Source organism: Haliotis cracherodii, unplaced genomic scaffold (assembly GCF_022045235.1).
Source record: "Haliotis cracherodii isolate W230 unplaced genomic scaffold, xgHalCrac1.p SCAF_4, whole genome shotgun sequence".
In the NCBI taxonomy this organism is placed as follows: Eukaryota; Metazoa; Mollusca; class Gastropoda; order Lepetellida; family Haliotidae; genus Haliotis; species Haliotis cracherodii.
The window spans coordinates 12,333,298-12,356,936 of NW_027266297.1; the positions used below are offsets into that span (position 1 = coordinate 12,333,298).

General features: G+C 38.6%; 1 protein-coding gene across 8 annotated transcripts in view; it reads right to left on the minus strand.

Moving 5' to 3' along the window:
• Positions 1-2,634: 2,634 nt before the first annotated feature.
• LOC139478946 (axotactin-like) overlaps positions 2,635-23,639 on the minus strand; it is a 194,956-nt gene continuing 173,951 nt past the window's right edge. For 5 of the 8 annotated variants that reach the window (XM_071261660.1, XM_071261656.1, XM_071261658.1 and 2 more), the window contains 9 exons: positions 19,809-19,953; positions 18,453-18,640; positions 17,356-17,521; positions 16,718-16,942; positions 16,301-16,356; positions 15,290-15,401; positions 13,754-13,863; positions 11,764-11,862; positions 2,635-10,648 (listed from right to left, as the gene is read on the minus strand). In XM_071261660.1, the coding sequence (XP_071117761.1) occupies positions 10,385-10,648; positions 11,764-11,862; positions 13,754-13,863; positions 15,290-15,401; positions 16,301-16,356; positions 16,718-16,942; positions 17,356-17,521; positions 18,453-18,640; positions 19,809-19,953 (1,365 nt within the window). In that variant the 3' untranslated portion in view covers positions 2,635-10,384. Of the gene's footprint in view, positions 10,649-11,763; positions 11,863-13,753; positions 13,864-15,289; positions 15,402-16,300; positions 16,357-16,717; positions 16,943-17,355; positions 17,522-18,452; positions 18,641-19,808; positions 19,954-23,639 lie in introns of those variants that run through there. The other 3 variants (XM_071261662.1, XM_071261663.1, XM_071261664.1) reach the window with 3 other exon arrangements.

Consider the following 23,639-nt stretch of genomic DNA (forward strand, 5'->3'; position numbering starts at 1 on the left):
TGGGGATGGTAAATATCCTGCACTAGGAATAAACATTGTATTTAGCGAGCCTTGGCAAGCTAAATACAGTGTTTATTCCTAGTGCAGGATATTTACCATCCCCAAACACACTCGCGTGATAACCTCTCTCTTTATATATATATCGATCGTATACTCTGTGATATGAACTGTATACCATGATCATGTTTACTGTGTGATATGTATATCATATGCTATGTCATCTATGCCATAGTTCATATTTGAGAATATACATGATCTATGTATTTTTAGAAATAAATATCACTAGGGATTCCAGGGCCAAGTTGCTCCTCATGGGTCCATGGTGTTATTGGGTGTTAGACCGCCTCCGTGGTCTAGAGAGTGGAAGGTCCGGGGTTCAATCCCCGGCCGCGTCATACCAAAAGACGTTAATAGATGGTACTTGTTGTTACCCTGTCTGGCGCTCGGCCTTAAGGGGCTAAAACAAGGACTGGTCGGCTCGGAGTCAGTATACTGTGTCTGAGTGGGGTATTCATGTTAAACTGCGGCATCAGTCCGGACTGGTACAAGCAGCCACACAAACACACACACGTACATGCACATCGCTATATAAGTGCAATAATCTTGGACGCGACATTAAACTCACCTCACCTTTTTGGGTGTTTGCAAAGTGAGTTTCTTATGGGCCGTCGTACCCAAAGGACATGGACGATTGCAGGTGTTGTCAGCCAATGGTATTTGGGTCCAGACTTCATTATTAACAGGCGACTGTGTAGTATGAACAAGGGGTTGGGGAGGTTACACATTTGCCATGGGTGGAGTGAGAGAGGGGAGTACACACCTTTATGTGTCATCCCCTCTGTCAGGGTTTTGGAAAAGGGGGTGCACACAAAACACTTGACTCCACCTCTTGTGTTGATATTATGATTAATATGTTTGATGACAGAGGTAGTTCCTATACCCAAGTTCATGAAACAAACAAACAGAAATAGGTTAACATACAAGGAGAATCAACAATTTGTTATATCCATATGCAGTGGCACGATGTAAAAATTGATTTTATTGTTTTCTGGGGTAGTATGGATATGAATTAAGGCACACACTTGAGCATTAAGTTTGCTTCATTCCATTTTTATAAAGACTGATCACTGCTCGTTTGGAAACCTGATCCAAAATGGGCATGAACTTAAACAGTTCAAAGTTAAATATTAATTTCATAAGTTGTGAGATTTACCCTGAAATACATTGTGAAATGTTCATTTTCAGTGTTGTTATTTATAGACTAAAAACCAGGGAAAACCTCAGGTGTTACCAGACCATAACATATAAATGTGTGCTAATGTTTTGGTGATGGGATCATATTTTTTTGGTTTTCAGGTTATGAATACAGATTGTTTCGGAGATAGACTTTTATTATACAATGTGTATGCAAATGAAACAATTAACATTTGCATGTAAAATCATGGTGTACTGATTAAAATATGTAAACCCACAGTGTTCCTATGATGAGTCTGTAGAATTGGTATCTAGGACGAATGTCCTACTCCACTTTTGATAGAATGCCGTATCTGATTATCCCTAGTTAGACGGATACTGAACCAAAAATAGTTATGGATCATGAATATTTTTTTTGTAGATCATGGAAAGATAAAAAATATCTCTGTCAAAAGTGGAATAGTAGAAAATGTATTCAGTTCATCTGCTTAAGCCTTGAAATTAGACTATAAACACCAGTGTCGGAAAAAGAGTGGAAGTTCCAGCCTCAAAACCTACATAACTGGTCCATGGGGGGAATGTGTCTATTGTAGAGGGTGATACTTCCACACTGCATTCCTCTGGGAATCAAGCTTGGTGTTTGCCATCAAGTATCGGCCATAAAGGCCTCAAGTATCGGCCATAAAGGCCCCCCGTATTTCTTGTCTCTTCTCCTTGTTCAGATTCTGGGTCCCGAGCAACCTGTTGTAAGAGGCCATTTAATAGATCGGTTGGTCAGACTCAGTAGACAGCATGAATTGTTGCCCGCAATCAGTGGATTGTCTTTTGCAGAGTCAGTTATTAAATGCTGAGTGCAAGATTAAACAAGACACAAATCTATCTTGTCTCTGAGTTCCCCTTATGTGGTCTTCTCTACAACAGGTGGAAGAGTTGTCCATTTGTTGTGCCAGAATCCAAGATTCTCCCCGATTATGATTCATCAGCACTAGTCTTTAGACTGGCCACATTTAGCAGTCATGGGGGATGATTCTAAAGCTGACTGACCCCCAACTCACAAGGCACAGTTACAAGAAGCAGCATCTGGGTATTGGTCAGCGCCATGTTGGAGGTCTCCGTTGTCTCATGCTGTTAATTTTCAGTAGTTAGGGGGCAAGAAACATTCAATATTGTGTTATATTTAGTAAATATCTGTGACTTGGGTTTGGGTTTAATGCTGCTTTTAACAGTATTCCAGTTATAGTAGGCATGTCTGCTTAATGTGAAAGGAAAGGATTGCTTGTTTTTGTACCTGGATGGAACGGATTGTTGCTCACAACAAAATTACTGCTTTGTCAGGTCCAGACTCTGATCATTACCAGGATTATTTTGTGATGAGTTAACAAACCAAATGGGCCAGTGTTAATGATGCAGGTGAAAGCAAACAACAGGTAAGTGCGTAAGTAAAGTAATCTTTAATTCAACATATTGTTTGAAATGACAACAAGACAAAACAAAAAGAATGCTAAAAGTAAATGTTGCATCCCTGAATCATGTAGAACCTGCTCCCTACCATCCAGCTTTCCATTACTGCGGTCACTCAACCGTGGAATGAGCTGATCTACAGGTCAGCCAGACAGAGGATAGCTGACCATGGGCGACTGTAGGAACAACCCTTGGAAACATCTCAAACTTGCCTTTCTTTCCTGTACACAGGGGTAGTAGCCTCTGGTTATTTGACCCCCCCAAAAATCTGTCAAATCTTGTCTACCAAACCCAATATTCCTTATTGCAGAACATGAAGGAACTTATATCAGAGTTTTGTTTTAACTAAATACTTATGGATTTATACATATGAAAGGTAGGAGTTTGTAACAAATATACCACTGAAAAAAGGTTAAGTACCACCCCGATTCTTTCATATTACTAAAAGGACCACACAGTTCTTTCATAGTAATGTTTCATAGCATGGATTAGATGACATGGCATGAAAGAATCGGATGGTTCTTAACTTCTTTTGAGTGGTATATAACTACTAAATACATGTTCATTTGACAATCATAACAATCATCTGCAAATAAATCTCGCTACATACAAACTTGATAAATAAAATTCTAACTTATTAACAGTAACACAGCTGACTGTACAGGATGAGATGTTGACGTTTGTACACATGGTTATATATAAACAGGCGGGACACCATAATGAAATCATAGTACATTCATGAAGCAGATTGGATGATGTGAAAACAATATAGGGATGACAATCTTGTGCGGATATGCTCCATGTCAGTCTTGTCTGTGAATCACTAAATTCAGTGTGTAAAAGCTGTTCTGATATATATTCGTAACCCTACAGTCGGTCAGGGTATGGAAGTCTTAATGCAAAGATCACATGGTGGAACTTTCATTAATTCCTCTGCCTAAGCACTTCCTCTAAACTGAGTTTTTGGTTTTGTTCCACACAGCATTCTTAACCCTACAACGATTGTAAGTCACACAGCATTGTTAACCCTACGACGATCGTAAGTCACACAGCATTCTTAACCCTACGACGATCGTAAGTCACACAGCATTCTTAACCCTACGACGATCGTAAGTCACACAGCATTCTTAACCCTATGACGATCGCAAGTCACTCGGCATTGTTAACCCTACGACGATCGTAAGTCAATGTTGGGGTATGGAAGCCATAGCTCTTGTCATCCTGACTAATTGGGAGTTGGTTTACAACATAATTTGTTCTCTTTTTCAAATGCAGTTGAGATATCCAATTACAATGTTTCTCCCATCTAATTCTTTTAAAAGTCTAGGTAATTCCCAATGAATTTGGAAGACCTGGGAAGGTCTGTGTGACATTTAACAGATGTAGCAGTGATTAAGTATCGAGTCTGCTCCCTCACACAGCCTCTTAAATCAGACTTACTACACACTACCTCTCCTTTATACAATCATGCTTCTTTCCAAATTTGTACAATATTTCCAATACAGTTTATTCCATTTTCCTGATTTAAATTAAAAAACAAGCACTTAAAACATCTGTTTCAATTTTTTATCAGTACATAAAATTCCTCTAATATGCTACAGAATAACAGACAATTAACATTTTATAGAAATAATTTATATGCATAGTTAAGATGAATGAAGGTGGATAAGACCATGGTAATTTCGTAATTCATTGATTTAATTATGTGACCTTGATGACTGTCCAAAAATTAACACAATATTCCAGAAATGACAATGTTCACAGAATCAACTGATAAAACCCAAAAGTGTCATCATAGATTGTTTGAAGATTCACAAATTAGCAGTCAATCTCAGCTGCAGAAAATCGTCATCCCAGATATATTTCCATTTTTGAAGTTCCAAAATCATTATAAACGAACTCTTTAATAGTTTCTACCTCCTTGTTTGTTCAATTTTACACCACCATACCTATGTTCAATGTACATATTAACAGCTTATGACCGGGAGAATGGCACTGTTGATATACAGACAGACAGACACACACAAACAACACCATACAAGGCTTAAAAAGCAAGAAGTCTATACAGAGGAAAGATATTGTAAAGTTTACAACCAGGATGTTAACTTCACTGTCATCAACAATATATGATGTGTAGCCATTTATTAATTCCCCCAGGATTTTCAGGCAGATACTTTTCTTCAAAGATATCCCAGTCTACCCCCAGAATTATCAAATTGCTGCTCCCTTCCAGCCTGTGGACTTCGAGCACGGATTGGCTGTAGATCAAATGCAGTTCCTTCTGTGTAAGTTTCTTGCAGAGACAGGGACACTTGAGTATGATTACAGGCAGGAACGTCCGTCTGTCTCCCTGTTCTTTATACATTTGTACATATGGCAGATCAAGAGAGGAAAAAAACATTGGCAGTGGCTTCTAGAGTAGGATATCAGTGATACAATTGTAATGGCTGACTTGCACACAAGCCACAGTAATATTTAACTATACAACTCAAAAGAAATAAAGGACCACCCATTCCTTTCATACTACAATAGTTAATCTGTCGAGACTCCGGTGGTCCTTAACTTCTTTTGAGTAGTGCATACAGTACACTCCGATTCTGCACTGTTCATGCTGGACTTTCATAAATCATCTAGTAGTCAAATAGTCGTAGTTCAAATAGTATTTCTTACAAAAACTGACATCTGCGTAAACGATGTAACAAATACTGAATGCAAACTCACATATATACACTGACTTGGACCAACATCTTTCATGTTTTCAAGATCGCTCTTTATATGATATGGTCTCTGGATTCATAACTTTCAAATTCAAACCAAGTCATGAAAACAAGTCAACACTTCTTTCTCATTTGGATCACCTTGCCTAATCTTAAAACAAACAGTTATTCTAGGAACATCCTGTAGAATATCATCTTAAACAATAATTGGCAATCAAACATTTCATAAATGATGTGTGAATAAATACAGCATTGAGAAGCAATTAAACAAATGGTGAATTAATACATATACTGTACCATCAGTACCAAACCTTCCATCAATTCATTCATTGTATACTGTCGACAACAACGTGGGATAATAAGTCACGGAGATGAATATCCTGATAAAACCTTCATGAAATGCTTAATACATTAAATGTTGTCCAAGGTAAGACTAAACATTATAATAGATATTGCATACAGAATCTGGTAGGGGACTACTCATGGAAATGCAAATGCCATTTTAAGCCAATGGTGATAGAGAAAAAGTGTCCATGGCCACCACATGCATATAGTACGACTTTTCTCATTGGACAAGACAAACCACAAGCTGCAGGATAAAGGCACTTTTTTAAAGCCCAGTCACAGCAAAAGTACACATCACAAGAACATGAGATTAATTTAGGATCTTTCCCCAAAAACCTGTATATCACTTTACCTGCCACAGAGCTACAGCAAAAGATTACAAGTTCCAGGATTTTTACAGACTCTGACAGAGGGACTTGTTATGGGAGACACCAGAAATGGTTTTTGATGTATCAATGTCTGAAATCAAACCTTGGCCTTTGGCATGGCAAGTGAATTCTTTACCCACTAGGCCAATACCCCAATCCCTCTGCAAGAGGAACTCAAAGAAATAGATAATATCCTTGGCGATCCGTACATTTTATACAAAAAAGTTCATAAACCCATACAAAACCTACACAGCAATATGACAATAACATTTTCATTGCAGACATGAAACGTTTATAGATTACATGTTGTTATCAATAACAGTTCCATGTCTTCATGTTCTTCCAGCTTCTAAATGCCTAGCAAAGACTTGATGTCCATAGGAACATCCAACATTTTCAAGTCCAGAAAGGACCCATTGCGTTTGGCTGTGACGGGGCTCACTACTGACAGCAGCTCGTACACAGCTACAAGTGGCGGCCCTCTGGTTCAAGGCTAGTTACACAGCCGTGACTCTACGACCACCAGGGAGACTAAGGAAACTGGGAGCAGGCATCCCACCTATCATGTTCTAGGACTGGGGGTTGCCAGGGGTAACAGTGCTACATACAGGAAGTGCTGGCTTAGGCTCATCATGTAGACTAACGCTTAGTCCCTGAAAATATCTAATTTTGATAGAAACAAACTCCATTTAAATTGAAAAGGAGTCCCATTGAGATTCTGAACCTGTGGATAATCTAGACTTGCTTCACTGAGGCTAAAGCATTACAGTAAGGACAGGGTGGAAGAGAAAATAATAGCTTCAGGGTGATGGAGTTGGTTTTTAACATTGCTTGTAACAGTATTCCAGTTATATCACGGTGTGTCAGATTAATGTGTGAGGAAAGATGTTGCTCAGGGACCTAGCGACTGACTGGATGAGGCTCATCATGGTGTGATGGGATATGGTCCAGGTTTGTGATTTGTGCCTGTTATATTTTTAACAGAGAACCCACAGCTGACAAATCTGGGTGAAAGAACCCAAAATGGACAATTTGGGAAGCAGTAATTATATCAACAACTTTACGTAAGAAGATGGACAGCATGTTTTCATAGCAACTTATTTTTTTCTGTCCAAAATGGAACAAACTGAACATTAATTTATGACCACAAAACTAACAGAGCCCATACCCTTAAACCCCAACATGACAACACCATGAGCACATTTTACCCTATAGTCAAGTGTAGCAAGGCAGGATAAGATAACATGGCAATAGCCCCACTGACATATGGCAGCCAAGAAAAGCAAAACCTTTCTTGACCAGCAATCCCAGTGAGAATGTTCAATATATTAAACTACTCAAAATAAGTTAAGGACCACCAAGTCTTTGATATCACTTGAGTTAACATGTCACGCCAGGACAGATTAACTGTAGTAATATGAAAGAATCGGGTGATCCTTAACTTCTCTTGAGTAGTATAATTGTGATAAGGCTTATGTAGGTGTTTAGTCCTAATGGTGACAAGGCTTAACGGGTGTAGATTTGTGTACAGAGTGATCACTGATGACATCGATCGGAGATTAACAATGGAATGTTCAGTAGCTTATCACAACATTGAAGAACAGTGAGTCAAAATGAGAAAAGCCACAACCATTCAGAATTGGATTGCACTAGTGGTAACTCGGCCTGGACAAACTCTGCAAGGGCAAAACAGTTTCCTATCTGAATGTTACACTTGTTTACTTCCCACAGAGCGTTCAAGGAAAGTGGTCTTCAATTGGGCAATATAGGGAACTCATATCTTGAAGACACTATTCTAAAGAAATGTTGCTTTGGTGTCATCAAAAGGAATTATTTCTTATTCACCTAGCCTACTAATCTGAGGATTTTGACCAACAAACACTGTGTATTACTATATGGTTGTCAACCATTCTGAAGAACTTAAAGTGTTAAATGTTCATAACAGAAAATAGCATCAAACATTGAAATTGATATATCAGTGAAAACATAAGTTTAGCTGACAGACTTGAAAAAAGAAAAGAAAAGAAATCCTTTGTCAATTTGAAATAAAAAATGACCTAAAAAGTGAAATTCATGTTTGACATTTTTTGAAAACAAAATTGACGAGATAACACAACTTTCTATCCAAAAGAAGCACTGACTCCACATTCAGAATGCAGCTCAACCACTGACTTGGTGTTGAGAGTTATCTCCCCTCTGCTCACACAAATCCTTAAAGAGAACACCTACCAAACAAGAATGAAATGATGCAGGTTCAAATATGAAATGAAATCCCATCTGAGTTTTAATTCATGCTCCTGGGATTCTTCCTTTCAAATAGACATCTTGAAAGTCTTTATTACTTCTCAGTAACCCTGAAGTCCTACATTCGAGACAACATGCGTCTGATAACATATGACAGAAAAACATGCACTACATAGGGCAAGCCTGAACAAATACAACCATATTAAAGTGAAGAACTAATATAATTTTGTTTCGATTTGTATGAAAAGATGATCATTGTAATCAGAAAAATGACACAGAACTGAATATCATAAAACATACTGAAAACACATCACATACAAGTTACATATATACATGTATATATGTTTGATGACATGAAAAAAAATCACTTCCATTTTCTGAAGAAAATTGATCCACAAAAAAATCTTTAAAAGATTGAGGTAACAATAGACTGAGTAACTGGCAAGTAAGCTGAAACAAAACAGTCAATCTCATTGACGTACACACAGAAACAAAGATGGTGGACATGGCATATCTAGTATTGCTTGGGCAGCCATCTCGGAGCCACGGGCTCGTGTCGACACTGGACACTCTTTTCTGGGCACACAATGGCTCCACATCCCAGGCTTGTCACTGTTCATCTTCCATAGGCAAAGTTATAAATATTGTTTATACACATTCATAATACACATCTACTTCACGATCTTGTCAATATTGTCCTAGTTTATAAATGACTATCCTCTATCAAAATCGTATTCCTATCTGATACTTATCATCTTATGCCAAATACAACATGACAACTTTCAAAGGTGTTCTCCCTCAGAGACGAACAAGTTGTTATATTGTAAAACCAAAATTTCATATTCTGTAAGCATATTGCAACACACGATATTCAATTTCAGACAGTCGTGATTCATCCCTTGTCAAGCGTTTAATAAATGTTGTAATTCTTCACCCCGGTGTCCTTTGAACTGCTGTCACTTCCTGACCCTTGATGTCAGCGCTTCATCATATAACTGGCATGCTTTGTTCAGATCAGTTACTTCCCCTTGTAGTATATAAAACAGTTACCTCCCCTTGTAGTATATCTCACTCTACCACTGTTTCAGTCCTCATACATTCTACATTATGTACTAATACAAAACATTAACATTTGATGTACTACATACAGTACACTAACTCTTGATGTATCAAAAGATCACATTAACCCCTTATGTCTTCACATCCAGTTTTCAGATGGGCTGAAATAAAGGGTTGAACACAGAATGTTTCAAACCTTCTTTGGCACCACACTATAACAGACCTCCAAGGACTTTTTGATGTGAACACATATAAATTATCTGGCTGTGAAGTCCAGTTATATGGATAAAACTGTAACAAGGTCTCTCCTTGCCCTGCAACCAAGATGATTGTCAGTCACATTCCATGACGTTCAGTTCCCTGACTTCCAGCACATCAGAAAGTATGTATACTGAAACTACAAATGATCGTCTCATTCATGTTATTATTTTGTTTCTCACACATCTCATCTAAGACGTCGTCTTAAGTGTCTCAGATAAGACAGCTGCTTGCGTAAAAATTGAACCCGCTGAGAATGGAATGATTTGAGAGTTCACAAGGTGTCTCAGCTCCTCAAACAGTCTCTCATATCACATCATCTTCCTGTCTCGTTCAATAGATTCATGAGATATATCAATGTCCCACATCAATGTCTCAGCATCTCCAAAATTTCTTTCCATTTGGATCTAAATCTCATCGTAATGTTGAAATCAAAACTGAGACGATTGTAAGATCCTTTGACACACTCATGATATCGGAGAACAGTGATGTTTCAATCTCACCCAATGTTATTGTAACAAATAAGATAACTTGAGACATTGAACCTTATCTCTGAGAACTAGAGACATGTAAAGACATCTCCCAATAATGTCTTCAACCCAAGATGACATGTGACACTTCATTTCCATCTCCAAAGACCTGACAAGACATCGTCTCGATCTCATGCTAATTTCTACATAAGACGATCACACAAGACACTGTAGTTTGATCTGTGAGAGCAAAAGACCCAAAGAGACATCATGTCTCAATCTCTGCCGTGAGAAGTCGTCGACTAGGATCATTGAGACTAGGAGAGTCCTGCAAGTCCAGATTTGTCAAGTCGTACATATACATCTTGGGCGGGGTATGGATGTCGACAGTCGAGTCTGGTGTGGCATCCTCTTCTGTATTTTCAGGTCGAGATTCAGCTTCATAACCACTGTCTCCATTGTATTCTGTACTGTTCTGATGTGTTGAATCGTCAGGTGACTTTTCGTCATCCTCATCATCTTCATCATGTTTCTATGGAAATCAAATTAAACGTAAGTTATGTGTGACTATTTTTTCATCCAGTTAAATCAACATATGTTACATAGATCCACTGTCAGTTCAAGTTTTGATTCTTTTTATATATCAAGATACTCTCAAATTAGTATTTTATTTTACAAACTGCATCAGCCACAAAAGAAATTCAACAAAATGAAATTACATAAAATTTAATTTGGCCCAAATTAATAAAGTCTCTTTTTAAATATTTTTTAAAATCTCAATACACATAAAGCTACACAAAAAATTAAGATCAGCAAAATTCTCTTTATCATGGATTGTGCAGTAAATGAAACATGCAAAGGCGAGAAACAATATGCAAAAGACAAGTTCTGACCATACAACTTGGCAAGGATAACAGCCACATACAATACTGTCAATCAATAAACCTATCTACATGTGTGAACGTGACATCAGAAGCTGTGGAGTCAATGTTGAGTGATGTTTCCTTCTCACAGTGTAAGCTGTATTATTGCTGACTGCGGCATGTAACAACATTCACCAAACAATCCTCACAGAGTTGACAAGAACAGAAAGTGCAAATCTATGTGATTCACAACTTATAGATAGAGAGCTGGACTAGCATATGGGATAGATACTGAAGGGACAGTTAAACATCTGTTGCTGGTACAGTGGGATTCTAATCACCCTTTCTCATTAGACTTGATACATGTCCAAGAAAATGAGAGTTCAATATTTACTCATTTAATTTTCTTTCACTATTTCATGTCAGCCCTGGACAATTTCACAAAGAAACTGTCACTCTTACGGTACTCCATTTATTATGCAAAACAGAATTTTGGAAGAAATAAAGCGCCACATGTTTGGATGACGATGAGAATTCTACTGTACACAGGATGGGATATCATGTAGGCTATTTGGGAATAATTGTAAATTGCAAGGTATAAATAATAAACATACATTAAAATGTTTTACCTGAAACAAAATAATATCTTCACACAACAATGTAAGTTGTCTCCCCTTTGTAGAGTTGTCTCCCCTTATTGAGAACATAATGGGGTCTGTTCCCAATTTGTTTAACGGTTATTTGGACAAAACACTCTTCTGTTATGGATTATGTTCATACAAACCTCTGCGCAACTACTGGGGGAGGTACTACTTTCCTGCAGCTCCTCATTTTCATCAGGTATGCTCAACAAAAGGGGGGAGTTGAAAAACGTAATATCTCCCTATAAGGAAACAAAGTTAACAAAACATAGATTAACACATGCACAATTGTCATGACATGCACAGCAAGATACTGCAGTGACAGAGTTAGCCTGCACAAACTGTGATGCACGTGCCCTGTAACCATAGTAACCAGGTAACCATCAATGCTGTTACTCCAAACATGCTTTATCAAAATTTGATTTTTTTTTTAATGTACAAGATAACATAACCTTGAAAGGGATGTTTTTGCAATGTTATAAACATAAACATAAATTTTTGAAAAAGTGATAGTTTCAATATGATTTCATATTTGAATCTTCTCCGAGCATTGATGATAAATAATTGTTTAATCCTCAATCCATATTACCATAATATAACCACAGTTATTGGACAAAGTATTCCTTTCTTTTTCTATTACTTTCAACAGGATATAAAAAAATGTAAAAAATAATTTGTCTGACCTCAATGTTTCATATAACAGCACAAGTTATGGCAGGTTTGTGGGGGGAGTTAAAAAATACCATCATCCTAATATTTATCACGGTGAACATTGTTCAGAAAACTGTATAAATATATGACAAAAAGAACACATCTTAAAATAGATTTTTTAACTAAAAAAACACACTGTGAATGGCAGCCAACTCTGGAGGAATTTGAAATCTAACATGAGGGTGCCAACCCCTTTTGTCGGCCCTGTTTGTGGTATTCTGGATGAAATGCTTATCTGCTACACTGACATATGAATGTATGAGCGTGAGTGTGAGTGTGTGTGTGTATGTGTGAGAGAGAGAGAGAAATGCCCACAGGGTGGGAGTTGGCACACTTAAATACTTTTCATATCCTATTATCCTCTTACAAATGGTGAAATCTGCTTGACATATAAACATAAACTTCGAGCAACAGATAATTCAGGAATACTTTTGTCCAACATCTGTAGTTGATTGCATATACAATCGAAGCAGTGAATTAATGCCATACATAATGAAATATGAGCTTCAATAGGAAATATATGCAGTGGTTGCATCAAATGAAAAACTTTGTTGTAAAAGTTAGAATTCAACCCATTATTAAGCAGCAAATTAAGACAGAGAAGTTGCTTTCTGCAATAAGCGTTCACTGAAGCAAAAGGTATTTTCTTCCATGTAATCCAATAGCTGCACATGTAAGACAGCAAAGATGTAAACATGCTGAAATGTCTGAATCACGAAAGCGTTGTACATTATATTGAAAGCTTAACAATTATTCAAGACTAGACATTCTAAGGCCTATCTTACAACAGCTAGACTGCACTGATTCTCAAAATACTGTTTAACAAAAAACATACATCTGACATTAAAAGCTATGCAAAATCTCATTGCTATATTTGAAAGTATTTCAAGGTGTGTTTATTTTGTGAGGGTGAAATAATGAAACGTGAGATGTTAGTAATAGAACCATACGGTTAATACATGGGAATTTATATGGTTAGAAAGAGGAGTCAAAGAGCCAAAAGAAATGGATGATCAAAGGTATCCTTCATCCACCTTTTTGTCTTAAAAAGTTTAAGTTCACTCACAGATCAGAGGTCAGATAAAAGATTCAGAAAACCAGCTTAAAACTTAGCTTAATTGTCCAGTTAAATTTTTAATGCTTGTATTTTTTTTCTCTTTCATAATTTCAATTTACTGAATTAGTATTGTTAGATAAATAAGTGGAAAGAAAATTCAAAGTTTTATGATAAGTCACCAATAACACACATTCGAAAATGACAATTCTCTGTTCCAGATTAATGTTTGTGGATAAGCTTCAGACATTGAACCTGACTGCATTGAGAAGTTCAGGACAGACAACTACAAGTGTCACATCTACCACTACAATGCACGGAAGCAGGGAGACGACCTTGACATTACCTGCTTGGGGATGTATACTTACACAGGTCAGTGGGGTCGTATCAGCGGTGGGGTCCCAGTCTAGTTCCCCTTCGCCATGGTTACGGTTTTCCAATTTGACCGGGGATTCTGCGTCTGGATCCAATCCCTGGTCTACAAATGTCAACAAAGCAATGATTAATATGGCATCAAGGTTGCAGGGCAGGTTGTCCATGAGGATTCACATCCACAACGGGTCCATGGCGAATCTAGAGGACCTAACTGCTCAAAAAGATGAGTTTGGTACTGAATGTTTGATTGTATTTGTTTCTGATATGTCTCATCTGGTTTTACTGGTGGGTTGGGCTTGAAACTATTTCAAAACTGAAATCAATCATCAGGACAAATCTAGGATTTGAATCCACAATCAGAGGACATGGTGTCGTTTAAACTCTCTCAGGATATTGTCAAGTACTTGGGTGAGAGAGTGAGTTGGATTTAACACTGTTTGAACAGTATTCCAGTGATATCACAGTATATCAGCCAAATATGGGTGGAAAGCCTGAAGTGATGCAGTTTCCTGCATGCCAAAGGGACACAACTCTGTACAGCTAATTGCAGTGCCCAAGACAACTGGGCCACCCGTGCATACCTAGATACAAATATTTGGCCCTGAGTTAGGCAGAATTTACCTGGACTTCAGTAAGATTACTTTGGCTCTGGGTGTTTGCTTCTGTTGTTTCTCATACTTACCATTTGAATATTAAAGGTTCAGCAAAATCAAATATACTACAATCAACTAAAATGACGAGTCGCAATCTCAGTTTAAATTCCAATTGAAATGATGCAGGTCTTAGATATTTACCACTTTGGTGAATCAGGACAAATCTGGAATTTGAACCTACGATCATAATTTCTAGCAGGCCTAAGGGGCACAACTCTGCACAGCAAACCGGGCTACTTTAGTGTAGGATCACAAACCATGACTGACAGCCAGTACGTCACACACAATGCATGGTGAGCAGTACCGTTGAATTGAATGTGCATGATATTACAGACAACCAGTGGCTGAATCGGTCCAATCTCATCTCAGAACAAGCATGGTGGGAGTAACTGCAGACAAATTCCTGAGTGTTGATGCAGGTTACGAATTGTCGTGAACAATGATCCTTTCCCAAGATGCACCATGACAAGGAACATGCGTGAACTTAAAACTGGTGAATTAGGTTCTAAATCATTAAGTGATGAGGTTACCATGGTTACATACAGAGTAAAACAAAAGATGAGTGAGTGAGTGAGTGAGTTAGTTGAGTTTAATGCTGCTTGAACAGTTTATCTCACTACATACTAACTAAAGAGGAGATACATTCATCAGATATTTTTCTTTGAGAAAAACAATCAGTGAAGGATATGCAGAAACCTAATATTCTAAAAACTATACGAGCGAAATAAATTATTTGATATCAAAGTGGAGTATTGATAACATTCACGAAAGATCTACCATGTTGAGAGAATACTAGACTGGATACAAGTGTCACAGATTGACAGTATGCAGGCGGTGTGTGACATTCAGACCTCCACCACCACACCACTGGTATACCTTTAGCCTTTTGTCTCCTCTCCATCTCCTCCAGGACCTCGGAGATGGAAGATGCCGGACGTTTCTTCTTGCGGTTGTAGATGACGTTGGGAAATTCCTCGTCCATAAGAGGCTGAGAAAGAGGATGGGGATTACATAAAGACATGCAAGGAGGGGAGAGGGAAACGCAGGGGACAGGCAGATCGGCAGCCCTCAACTAACTCTGGCAAGCAGATTGCCAGTACTATGCTTAACTTGTGGCAAGCAGATTGCCAGTACCACGATCAACTTGTGACAAGCAGATTGCCAGTACCATGCTCATCTTGTGACAAGCAGATTGCCAGTACCACGATCAACTGATGACAAGCAGATTACCAGTACCACAATCAACACATGACAAGCAGATTGCCAGTACCACGATTAACTGACGACAAGCAGATTGCCAGCACCACGATCAACTGATGACAAGCAGATTGCCAGTACCACGATCAACTCATGACAAGCAGATTGCCAGTACCACAATCAACTGATGACAAGCAGATTACCAGTACCACGATCAACTCATGACAAGCAGATTGCCAGTACCACAATCAAGTCATGACAAGTAGATTGCCAGTACCACGATCAACTTGTGACAAGCAGATTGCCAGTACTATGCTCAACTTGTGGCAAGCAGATTGCCAGTACCACAATCAACTCATGACCCCAAACTTATACCACCCACAATTCGGAGGATCCTTCAAATTTGCAATCAGGTAAAGCTGACATTCATTATGTCAGAACAGATATTTCTTTCTCACGAACCCATGAGTCAAAGGATATGGAATCGAACTCAGTCCACAGAGGAAGACGTAAATATTTTTAACAGGTATTGATAAAAGTCAGAATCAACTTCAAGCAACATGCCAACAGTTGGGAATATTAGGGACAAACGGAATCGTAAGATGTCTTTCAGAACAGGAAAACAGTTAGTTGAACCTTCTTAACAAACAGAAGTTAGCGATGGGGAACATGATGCACTGCCATACTTACAAAACTACCCTGGCTGAACCGGTTGGGAACTTCTGGAGGTGGTACACGTTTAGCAGCTGGAATGAGAGAAGAGTGAGTGAGTGAGTGAGTGAGTGAGATGGGTATTCGAGTAATATCATGGAGTGTCTGCCTAATGTGGGAGGAAAGCCTGAAGGGATGCAGGTCTCAGACGTTTACCTCTTAAGTGAAACCCATGAGCACTGGTATCGTGCGGTCAATCATAGAAACATAATTGCGGTGAACCGGGATTCAAACAAACAATCATGGGTTTACCACTGGGAATGTTTAAATATATTCAAGGGGAGATAACTCCATACCCATGAATTGTTTATTTGTTAATATGGGTTCATTGTACAAATAGAACATTTTCTCTAAGTCTAACAATACGGTAAAGATTTCCACAAAGCAGCTACATACGTCTTGGCCCGAGCGTGGCCGACACCATACTGAACTCGTCCAGTTTGGCCAGATGGTCTGCAGGGACGGGACTTGGAGTGAAGTGGTTGTGATTCAGGGGTTGTTTCATCTCAAAATCATGCTCCTTCTTGATGTCGTACTCCTGCCGCTTCCTTTGGCGGCACAGCAGGAAGGCGATGATGACTGCGACGATGAGGAGGGCCGCGATGATGGACACTGCAACAGCTAAGAACAGAGCATGGTCAATAATTTTAGTGAAATTCTTTATCACATGTTCAACACATAATGTTTTGATGAATGTTGGTATCATAAATTCTGACTGAATTTTGTATCATGAAAAACAGGAAACATCTAACACAAAATATATTTGCAGGTTCTTTTGACAATACTTAAAAAAACTAAATCTATCTACTTCATGAGGTACTGGTCAAGGGCATGTTCTACAATCTTAGCATTTAGAAGATCGTAACTCCAATACTTTAACATATGTGAAACAGTTGTAGTACAAAGATTGCTTTGGGCACAGGTTGTTCTAAACCTTGTCATGTCATAAGCTGTTTAAAACTTTTAGCATGGAGTATTGACGATCTAAAATCTCCTTGAAAATCAGTTTGGACAACTCCTTGTAGACATCTTACCAACTGTGAGATCGTCTGCCATGCCCCCCTGTATGACTGGCGCAGTGAGGTTGGTGAGGGGTGGAGATGTTGTTGTAGTTGTCACTGGCTTTGTAGTGACGCCAGGGCGCCTGCCGATAATGTCCATGCTTGCTCTCCCAACATCCCATGGTGGCATAGTGAGGGTCTGCAACATGTCACAAACAGTTAACACGGTCTGGTTCTGTCAGGAGGTCACAGGAGGGGGACTGTTGCTTAATTTCAGTCAGCAATGATACAGCAATCATGGCAGCCTGCACAAAATTCCATTTGGCCCAGACAACCAGGTAAGACAGCATGAAACATCACACATTAATACAGCCACCTTCTTCACTAAGTCAGCTCTTGTGACAAGCATGGGGTACTGGGGTGGTTCCCTAAGGGGTGGTAATAATGGGGTTCAGGAGTGAGAGAGTATGGTTTTACGCCGCTTTTAGCATTTTTCCATCAATACCACGATGGGGGACACTAGAAATGGTCTTCACACATTGTACTCACATGGGGAATCAAACCTGGGTCTACAATGTGACGAGCGAACGCTTAAACCACTAGGCTACCCAAACACCCTGATGGTGTTCAGGGGACCTAATTTACTTTACTTTGTGTCGATAACAACTTCTCATATTTGTTTATCTTTCCATGATACACAAAACTGATTCTCACATGTCAAGTGTACATTTCAGTATATCTGATTATCCCTATCAAAGGTGGAGTAGTATACATAAATGGGTTTCCCTCAAGACTGATCCAGGGTAACTGTTCCTGCAATAACAGTACCTCATATGGCTTGACTGTAGCTTTAGTGATGGTGCGCGTGTGTACCTTTGTTGTTTAATGCCACACTCAGCAATATTCCAGCTATATGACAGTTGCCTGTAAATAATCAAGTCTGGACCAGACAACCCAGTGATTGATATTATGAGCAATGAGCCATGCTGTCGGGGTAGGTTGACACATGCTATCAACTAAGTCACCAAGCCTGACCTCTGATTTTGTAAGTTGCCATGGAAAAGCCAACATGTGTAAATGTGATTCCCCTCAAGACTAATGCAGGGTGATTGCTCTTGCTGCAACAGTACCTCATATGGCTTAACGGTAGCCTGAGTGATGGCTGGGGTGGGGGTGACGTAGACCTGGGAGAGGCGGGACATGGAGCACTGCTGTACTGGGTCCCCCAGCACCGTCACGCCCCCGTCCTTGGGGTTCAGCATTGCCTTCAGGGGAACCACCTTCTCAGCTCCATCAAACCTTGGCTTGAACACCACATCTGCAACAAGGGACAATCAGGCTTGGTTTCTTTTACCAATGAGAATAGGAAAATACATAAACATTTTTGTTTAATGCCGCACTCAGCAATATCCCAGCCGTATGATTGTGGCCTGTAAATAATACAGTCTGCACCAAACAATCAAGTGATCGATATTATAAGCAACTATTATGGGGTACCATGACATGCTATCAACTATGTTACCATCCTAGTCTATTTGATCACCTCTTACGACAAGTGTAGGTTGCTGTGGACCAATTCTAACCCGGAATCCCCTGCCATAAGTTGCAAAAAGCATGGAGTATAATAACACTTGCATGGAATAACAACACTTGCAAAGAGTCAAAATGAGTTCTATACACACAAAAAAGATAGCTACAGGACAATTTGCAAAGTTGGTTGGTTGGTTTGTTGTTTAACGCCGCACTCAGCAATATTCCAGCTATATGACGGCAGTCTGTAAATAATCGAGTCTGGACCAGACAATCCAGTAATTAATATCATGAGCATCGATCCACGCAATTGGGATCGATGACATGATTCAACCAGGTCAGCGAGCCTGACCACCCGATCCCGTTAGTCGCCTTTAACAATGAAGAGCGAAGCATGGTTTATTTCACGATCAAACATTGTTCTATCATGATGTCATTTCTGGAGATTTGAATATGCGCTCTACATTAATTTTTTTAGGGAAGTGTCTAATACATTGTTCCCCATAGATGTAGCTGTGCTATGCAGATAAATGCAGTGGCCAAATGATAGCTAGAGGGAGAGATATGACAATCAGTATTAGAAAAGATACAGACAATCGACATGAGGACTGTAAGAATATGCTGCACCCCTCATGGTATATTCTCCCTATATATGTTTAATGGTATGATAAACAACTCCCACTCATCTTTTATTTCTTAAATTAAAATAATCGAAGAAAAATACAATGATGACTGAAGGGTCATTCCTCCAGGTGGCGCCACCAAAGTAGCATCCATGCAAGACTGATCCTAATAATCATTGCAGCTGTCAACCACGAGGCGACCCGTTTCACTCAACCAGCCAATATAGGGGGTGGTCTAACGCTCGAAGACAGTCCGATACACTACACTACTGGGCTTGGACCCAAGTGTACATGACAAGGCGCCATGGATATTGGTCATGTGGAATCTCTTACTTGAGATGGTGCCGGTGAAATTGACAAGTCTGTTACTGACAGGTGACAGGTCTCCAGCGTCGACTACTCCTCCTATGTAAATTGTGTCGATTTTATCCAAATTGAAGTCTGGGAAATCAAACTTAGCATTTCTCTCGCCATCAATCTGAAATAAAAAGTACCATTTAATGCCTTGATTGCACTTTTCATTATTCTGAGAGTGGCTAAAACTTAAACACTCAGAAAACGTATTAGTGAAATGAACTTACAGAACAATAAAGAAAGATTTAAGAAGAAAATATTGTAAAAACAGATTCTGTTTTTTGGCGTTTTTTAATAATATGTATGAATTGCCTTATCTCAAATATTATTCATAAATGTATTTGTAAGATGAAAATACAAAATACCTCATAACTCCACCAACTCTAAAAAATTAATAATGAAAATAAACAAACATAAAACCAAAACCATCCTATTTCACCAGCCACCGCTACAAAAGAATTGTCCATGTTTGAAGTCAGTCCCAGCATCATTGTCATGTGCCCAGTTGCATAGATAACATTTTATTTCTTGAGACATACGGGCTCTGTAGCGCACTTGCTTCTACAAACAATCTCAGCAATCTATAAGTCCTATGTTTCAACATAGACAATATGTCAGTCCCAGACAAATTCTGCATTTCCAATAGCAGAAAGATTTTCAGAAAATTTAACATGTGATTCCAACATACAAAATATGAATCCTACAAAAAAAAAAAAAATTGAAATATATCATTCTCACTTTTAAATGCTCTTGTGGTAAGGGGACCACATAAATAATGTTAAGTAAGTTTACTCTAAACATAAATGAATATAATACATTATACACATCTATTTGGAAACTTTTATATCTTGAAATGTCTAAATGCAAGAGATCTTATAGAAAAAAAATGAGTTTGCATAAATACTCGAGGGGGAAATGGTTGATTTTAGTAAAGTATTTACCACTGAACTTTGTCATTTTAGCCACAGATGTTCGTGTGAATGCGCAGAATAATGTTAATTTACCACATTATTTGCAGAAATGGCTTATCTACATAATGTCAAAAAACGCTTTTGTAAACTGATTTAGGAGGATACTCAACTGTGTTGAACTGTGACTACGGCCCTATCGTCACAGCTACAGAGCCAGTAGGTTTCATTGGTTCAGTGCACAGGACCTGGGTACTGACACTATGATGGGACTCTGACCCAAACAGCCAACAAATCTGTCTACAGAAAAACCTCCACCAAATCTACATACACAAAGCCTAACCACTAAAAATTGCTATGATGAATGCACCACTACGCCACCAGATCCCGAAAGTATTCCCCACATGAGATTCTAACATAAGCTGGTAGCGTGAGTGAGTAGTTTTTGCTCCGTTTTAGCAGTGTTCCGCCATATCAAGTAGGGGATTCCATGGGCTTAACTTAACACATTGTACTGGGAATCAAACCCATGACTTCAACATGAGCGAACACTTACCCACTGGGCTACCAAACTCCCAGCTTATAGTGGGACACAGCGTGATGATCAGTGTGTATGAGTTATTTTAAGCTGGAGTCAGCAATATTACAGCTACCTCACAGCAGCTTGTAAAAACCAAGATGGATCCCAAGTTGCCAGCATGAACAATCCAGGACGTTGGGTGTCACCCACACCATCCTATAGAGCAACCACAGACTGTCACAGGAACAGGGCCCACAATCACCATGGAAACATCTTCAGGGTGAAGGGGTATTTGATCCCTTGTATGCCTACATCTCATACACTGGTTATTAGTAAAGAAGCTCAGCCAGTCAGATCTGCAGCAGAGATGCATTATTGCCCAATAAGATTCAACCTCCTACAAGATGGCACAGCAATTCAAAGTACTATGCCCTATCACAAGTGTTCATGGATTACACAGTGTCTCAATGCTTTCTTTATAATCAATGTGCTGCAAATGAGTTAATTTCGAACATAAGGTTTCAACAAAATTAACTTGACTTTGTATATACATAACAGTACCTGTTTTCTGCCATATATAAACCAACTTTTGAATATTAATACAACATGGAATTATTTCCCCTTCAGGAGTCTGACTGCCCCGTATTACAAAGCAATAAAGACCTATTACAAACATGCAAAATATTTACGCAAAAATTTCAATTTTGTCCCATTGATATAAGATAGAAAGCACCAGAACACTGTCAGAGGTGTTAATACTCATGATAAGGCTGAAGCACTTTAACTAAACTACTGTCTACATGATCACTAGGATGAGTAGCTGGGGATGCATGTTGCTCAATAGTTTGTGATGATTACTCATTAAAGAATATCTTACTCTACAGATTATTACAGATTGGTGCAACCATTGTTTCTTAACTGCCATCGTAGATAAGTTTTACATATCAGAATGAATTATTGAATCAGATATAACTGGACACAGGCTTGTTTTTTATCAAAAGCTAAAATGTTGTTCAAACAACAACAGGAAAAGTATGTGTGCTGTTGTTCTGTCTGACACTTTGGGTTTAGATATAGTTAATTAGACCACAAAAGGTTTTTCTCAGGCATCAGCATACCACTTAAAGACTGTTCCACCTTTTTTGTCATAAGGGTACCAAAAAAAAAGGCTTTCAAATTCTTCAATGAATTTTAGTATCTGCTTAGTTATATTTCCGAAATATATTAACTGGAGAAGGGGTATATTTAGTAATTTTTGCGACATAGGCAGTTGCTGAATTTACATATTATACCAGATAGATCAGTAGCTATAAAAATATTTCGACATTTTGCGCAATTTTGAAAAGGAGTACAACCACAAGGCTCTCAAGCTCATCTGAATTTTTTATAAAATGTTTCCAACACAAAATCTCAAGAAGATAACAGGAGAGTCAAAAGAACCAAACAACATGGATATTTGTTACTGATGGGCCATAGCAGGGTAACAAATCAAAACATGCCACATCAAAGAACTTACTTCAATACAACGACACAGGCAAAAATGTAATGCACCAAAAGGATATAATTGTCAAGATGGCTGCCATGGTGGCCATTTTAAAGTCAGACAAAAATTCTGAAGTGACATCATTGCTGGGATCATACGTTTAATTTTTACAGGGCTTTTCAGAGATGATGATGAAAATGATAACGATTACAAGTGGATGGATGGTCACAAAACACACAACATAAACTCACTCAAACTTAGGTTTAGGTGAGCACAATTTCTTACTTGTCGGAGAAACATTTAATTCAACATCTAACCTTTCCAGTTTGTGGAATCTTATCACTGGTCCTGACTATTTATTTGATTATTCATTTGAACATTCACAAGTATCTGTGACAGAGAGCAGCACTAGACATCTCTGACCGTGGCAGCAGGGAGAGTGTGTTGTGCAGGGGAGGTAAGCGAAGACAGCAAGAATATTGGGTAAAGACATCAGTGAGGGACGAAGGGGCGTGTACACACACAGCTACATTGTGCACTGCATACATTGACTCATAGTTAACACTTTTGCTCATAACCCTAAAAAAAACCCACAAGGCACAAAACTATCAACCCCACATGAACTCGTCCTTTGGCGAGGTGAAATTTAAAAATCTGACTTTCAAATCATCTTGAACTGATGATTCATTTTCCTTGAAATAATAGAGGAAATATTTTTGAATTTGTGGTAAATGATGACATAATAAATGATAAATCAATTCAGATCCTAGATTTCTTTTTAATTTAATCTTAAAATTTAGCAACAAATAATGAAAAAAGCCAATAATATTATTTTCCTCCAACAGATTTCAGTAACTGCTTAAAACAGCTGAAGGTAAGATAAAAAAGCAGGATTGTAC